General features: G+C 33.1%; 1 protein-coding gene across 1 annotated transcript in view; it reads right to left on the bottom strand.

Annotated features, from left to right (window-relative positions):
• Positions 1-2,259: 2,259 nt before the first annotated feature.
• The window catches only part of LOC111089485 (A disintegrin and metalloproteinase with thrombospondin motifs 1-like), a gene marked incomplete at its 3' end in the record, with an annotated part of 30,963 nt that continues 26,923 nt past the window's right edge, over positions 2,260-6,299 (bottom strand). The window contains exon 2 of the mRNA XM_022402096.1: positions 2,260-2,425. Within this exon, the coding sequence (XP_022257804.1) occupies positions 2,260-2,425 (166 nt within the window). The remainder of the gene's footprint in view (positions 2,426-6,299) is intronic.

Raw genomic sequence — 6,299 nt, 5'->3', positions numbered from 1 at the left:
TAAATGTTGTCTAAGATTGGGCTGTTCGAACATGGTACTCAAATCTGCTATACAGTGGAAAGCCGACGTAAAGTTTGTAATAAATGTTGTCTAAGATTGGGCTGTTCGAACATGGTACTCAAATCTGCTATACAGTGGAAAGCCGACGTAAAGTTTGTAATAAATGTTGTCTAAGATTGGTCTGTTTCAACATGGTACTCAAACCTGCTATACAGTGGAAAGCCGACGTAAAGTTTGTAATAAATGTTGTCTAAGATTGGTCTGTTTCAACATGGTACTCGAAGCATGATACAATGAAGACTGGGGCGACGGGTAATCACATGCAACAACATTCTTATAAGGTGTGATTAACCCTCAGTATCTAGGTAGATGAATAGGGTAACGAAGTTCTGGTAGTTATTGGATATATGTATACACTGTTTAAACGCAACATTTTCTGGGTTTGAAAAGGATAATGGATACCTTGAGTTATCTTCCTGTCGGTATGACACTAAGATAAAATATGCACACCATAAATGTGAAAATATTATCAGTAACTATTGTAAACAATAGAAAAAGCAATGGCGTGGAAGTTGGAATTGCACTTATAGTCATCCAACACTTCTGAGTTTGGGTGAAGTTGCTTAGCTCGTATCGATGAGTCATACTACGTGAGTTTTAATCCACGTGTGCTCTAGAATTGAATTCCCGTTTGATGTCTACATTAGAATCCCTTCTGCAAGTACATTAATATAGAATCTTGGGGAATACATTTTACAAAATAAATGTACATTCATGAAGTACTGTAGGAAAAACTGGATTAATCGTATTTAAGAAATGTCCATGCCAAAAAGTACTTTTATACGAATACACGCAGCGCATACTTACGTACTACATAAACTACTGTAAAATTGACACGATTGTCCAGCCATTTTCTATACACGTTTCACGTCATTTATTCTTGGTGGTAATGGTGAGGGTTAATGCTACTTCAAACAATATGAACGAATCAACTTATTGATCGTAAAATGGATCCCATCAGCTTTTTTACACACACTTTTCCAAAACTATCTATGCACCAACTTGCTTCTGGGTCCATTATTTTATAGGATTCATAATAACATAAAAGTAACAAAATATTTTAAACAGAAATACCATTAATACTGCTTTAATCCCTCTATGTATATTAAACAGAATATCAGGGGTTTCGACCGTTTTCTTTTTCCGTCAGTTCTTTAGAAGAGGCCCGTCATGGCCTGGTGGTTAGGGCGCTCGACTCGCAATTTGAGGGTCGCGGGATCGAATACCCATCCCACCAAACATGCTCGCCCTTTCAGCCGTGGGGACGTTGTACTGTGACGATCAATCCCACTATTCATTGGTAAAAGAGTAGCCCAAGAGTTGGCGGTAGGTGGTGATGAGTAGTTGCCTTCCCTCTAGTCTTTCATTGCTCAGTTAGGAACGGCTAGCGCAGATAGCCTTTATGTAGGTTTGCGCGAAATTCCAAACAAACCAAACCATCTTTAAAAAGAGTATTGTAAAACATGTAGAAAGATAAGTTGCTCAATATGATGCAGTATATAAACCTCACAGGTGGTGAAACAAGTCAGTAAGTTGAAGTAACACCAGCTTCACATAAAGACAAGCGTTAACTACTGAAATGTTATATAAATTGTCGTACTTGCAGATATGAAACTTTCAAGTACTCCTGTGTCAATCAGTGAATTCCAGAAACGCTGAAATTCGTACTATTTTACACAACGCAATGTTTCAGCTCTGTTGACAAATAATTAAAAACATTTTAACAAATATTACTTTCGCTGATAGTGTAATTGGTTAAAATATACTTCTAATTGTGTTATACAAGTATATTTTGAGCGGTTTGGTTTGTTGGAAACTTTGCGCAAAGTTACACGAGGGCTATCTGCGCTAGCCATATTTAATTTAGCAGTGATAGACTAGAGGGAAGGCAGCTAGTCAACACCACCCATCGCCAACTCTTGGGCTACTCTTTTACTAACGAATAGTGGGATTAACCCACGTTTGAATGGGCGAAAAAGTTTGATATTTTGAACGGATTAATAATTTTACATAATGTAAACTTAACGGATTCCAGCATTATTTTTAATAAAAGTAAGTTTCCAAAAAACTATTTTCCTAGCACTGGGATAATTAAATGTGTGTAAATGCTCGTATCAAGCCAATGGTTATCACACAATAGTTAATATTTCTTTTACTGTGTAAAAAATTAAATGTTTCAGGACATCCTTAGAAACTTACCCTCAGAACCAGAGTTTACCACAGATCTTCTGTTTCTGAATGTAGGTGTTTGCAGCATTTTCATAACATGTGTTCTTGTTACACGCTTTCCAGTTTTTGCTCGACGATCATCCAAAAGCAACGGCTCGATAAAGAAGTCTCCATGCGAGGTATGAATTAGGCCTAACTGAAATGAAAACAATGTATGACTTTTACAGCATAAAAAACTGAGCGCAATTAGTATAAAAGTGATAAAGTTTAGTAGTTTACTTTCATTGCCTTCACGAATATTACGATCGTATTTATTTTACACATTTCTACACTACAACGACCACATGAAATATATACTTCAAAAACACAGATACTGATAATGCTCATTACTTTAAAAACAGATACTGATAATACCCTTCACTTTAAAAACACAGATACTGATGATGCCCTTCACTTTAAAAACAGATACTGATGATGTCCTTCACTTTAAAAACAGATACTGATGACGTCCTTCACTTTAAAAACAGATACTGATGACGTCCTTCACTTTAAAAACAGATACTGATGACGTCCTTCACTTTAAAAACAGAAACTGGTGATATCCTTTATTTTATAAACAGAAAATGGTGATATCCTTTATTTTATAAACAGAAACTGGTGATATCCTTTATTTTATAAACAGAAACTGGTGATTTCCTTTATTTTATAAACAGAAACTGGTGATTTCCTTCGTTTTATAAACAGAAACTGGTGATTTCCTTCGTTTTATAAACACAAACTGGTGACTTACTTCATTTTATAAACAGAAACAGACAATAGTCATCGTCTCTTCAATTTCTTATTTCCTCACTATAAAATAATTCCTCAAACATATGTAAAGTAAGATATAAATAACGAGAAATACTATCATGCTTCAGACTTCATATGTTCAATGGTACAAGTGAAAAGCGCCGCGAATGTCACGTGGACTTATTATTAATTTACGTCAATTGCTTTTTCACACAGAAATAATATATAAATGTATTAATACACGATCAGAAACAAAACGATTTATAAATTCAACAGAAGTAGATGAAAGTAAACATGAAATAAAACACGCACGATTCAAGTCCGATGATAGATTTACATTATTTTTATTCTTAAAGTTAAGTTTGTGTTGAGTTAAACACGTTTTATTGAGAAAACTGGAAAATTTCATGGAATAAGACGAGCTCAATGCTGCACAATCCTATACGCAGAAACTTACAACATCGTTTTCCTTTTGTCTGAGAAGTGTTGGAGTTCAACTTTTAATTTTATCACGAGAGTAAGTGTAAAAGAAATAACAACACAATGCAACCATTCGATCCCCTGAGAACTGCCTGCTACTTCCTTAACGCATGTTGTTAGCGTTCGGCTGAGAGTTTTCTCAGCTCTTTATTTGTTTGTTTGTTTGTTTTGTTTTTAATTATGCACAAAGCTACACAAGGGCTATCTGTGCTCTGCCCACCACGGGTATCGAAACCCGGTTTCTAGCGTTGTAAGTCAGCAGACATACCGCTGTGCCACTGGGGGGCAGCTCTTTATTCTGGACAGTTACGACCCAGTTATGCTCCTGGTATGTGATGCTCTTCGGTAATCCTAATAAACAATTCAAAATCTATTAAATACTAGCGTTTATATCAGTTTATAACCTAAAATCCACTTATCACTATTTTCGGTGTTTGTAAACACACATTTCAAAATATGCAACTAATTAGCTTCGTTTCTTCGGGTTATAGAGACTTACTCGTGAAGAATATTGTTTTTCAATAATAATAACTAAAACGTCCGGTTCAGGTTACTACGTGGAAAAGCAATTTAAACGTTATCTAACATAATTAACGTGAGGTATTTATTAAATTTTTGTGTATATCCTGTAAAACTATATTTACAATTTAGTGCTGACGATCTAATTCCATTAAGCTTCTCACCACATCGCATGCTTGCTCAATTTTATGTTGATGGTAGTGGTGAGTGACTCTTAGTCTCTTACACCAGATATCACTGTCTCTGTCAAACAGTTTCCAAAAACAAACCCTACCGCATCCCTGTCGACGGATATGTATGAGGGGAAGGTGGATTTTTAGTTTTGGAAAATAACAAATTAAGGTTATCTGAGGCTACTATATAAGATGGGGAGAAAAGCCGTTAAATATACAAGTCTGAAGCAGGTCACGGATTTCAGATCATGAGAGATTCGGCAGAAATTAAGTTACCAATTATAGCGTTTCCTCAAAAACACTAGAGATGGTTACTCATGATAGATCTGCCCGACATGTTATGATACCACTTAAACAAAAGTTAACAGAAACATCACGAATACAGATGTTTAGATTAAAAGCTAAAAACAGTGTATAACCTGTCACGGACCTATAGTTAATGTAACGAACACTGAAAAATCCCTAAACAGAGAACAACAGAGAAGTATAAAATAGTGATGAACAATATGTACAGAACCTGTTGTTAAAGTAGAATAAAATAGTGAAGAACAATATGTACAGAACCTGTTGTAAAAGTAGTATAAAATAGTGATGAACAATATGTACAAAACCTGTTGTTAAAGTAGAATAAAATAGTGAAGAACAATATGTACAGAACCTGTTGTAAAAGTAGTATAAAATAGTGATGAACAATATGTACAGAACCTGTTGTTAAAGTAGTATAAAATAGTGAAGAACAATATGTACAGAATCTGTTGTTAAATAGTATAAAATAGTGATGAACAATATGTACAGAACCTGTTGTTAAAGTAGTATAAAATAGTGAAGAACAATATGTACAGAATCTGTTGTTAAAATAGTATAAGATAGTGATGAACAATATGTACAGAACCTGTTGTTAAAATAGTATAAGATAGTGATGAACAATATGTACAGAACCTGTTGTTAAAGTAGTATATAATAGTGATGAACAATATGTACAGAACCTGTTGTTAAAGTGGTATAAAATAGTGATAAATAAGGTATACTGAACTTGTTGTTAAAGTAGTATAAAATAGTGATAAATAAGGTATACAGAACCTGTTGTTAAAGTAGTATAAAACAGTGATGAACAATATGTACAGAATCTGTTGTTAAAGTAGTATAAAATAGTGATAAATAAGGTATACTGAACTTGTTGGAAAAACGTCCAAATCTAAACAAGAAATGAAAAAAGTAATGAGAAAAAAAATTACATATCAAAACAACAAATGAAAAAGACATGGAAAAACGTACATACCTAAACAACAAATGAAAAAGACATGGGAAAAATGTTCATATCTAAACAACAAATGAAAAAAAAAGACATGGGAAAAAACGTACATATCTAAACAAGAAATGAAAAAAGTAATGAGGAAAAAATTACATATCAAAACAACAAATGAAAAAGACATGGAAAAACGTACATACCTAAACAACAAATGAAAAAGACATGGGAAAAATGTTCATATCTAAACAACAAATGAAAAAACATGGGAAAAAATTTACATATCTAACCAACCAATGAAAAAAGACATGGGAAAAAACGTGCATACTTAAATAAAAAAAACATGGGAAAAAACGTGCATACTTAAACAAAAAAAAACATGGGAAAAACGCACATATCTAAACAACAAATGAAAGACGTACATATCTAAACAATAAATAAAAAAAGACATGAGGAAAAAATGTACATATCTAAACAACAAATGAAAAAAGACATGGGAAAACGAGTATAACTAAACAACTAACGAAAAAAAAAGGTAATGGGAAAAAAACGTACATATCGAAACAACAAATGAAAAAGAGTGCGACAAAAACGTACATATCTACACAACAAATAAAAAAAGACATGGGAAAAAAACGAACATATCTAAACAACTAACGAAAAAAAAAAGAAATTGGAAAAAACGTACAAATCTAAACAACAAATGAAAATAGTAATGGAAAAAACGTACATATCTAAACAAAAAAATGAAAAAGTAATGAGAAAAAAATTTACATATCAAAACAACAATTAAAAAAAAATACATGGGAAAAAACGAACATATCTAAACAACAAATAAAAAAAGACATGGGAAAAAACGAACA

Source organism: Limulus polyphemus, unplaced genomic scaffold (assembly GCF_000517525.1).
Source record: "Limulus polyphemus unplaced genomic scaffold, Limulus_polyphemus-2.1.2 Scaffold6410, whole genome shotgun sequence".
NCBI classification, from domain to species: Eukaryota; Metazoa; Arthropoda; class Merostomata; order Xiphosura; family Limulidae; genus Limulus; species Limulus polyphemus.
The sequence above is the reverse complement of the archived record's forward strand: the minus strand, read 5'-3'. Positions and strand labels throughout refer to the sequence as shown.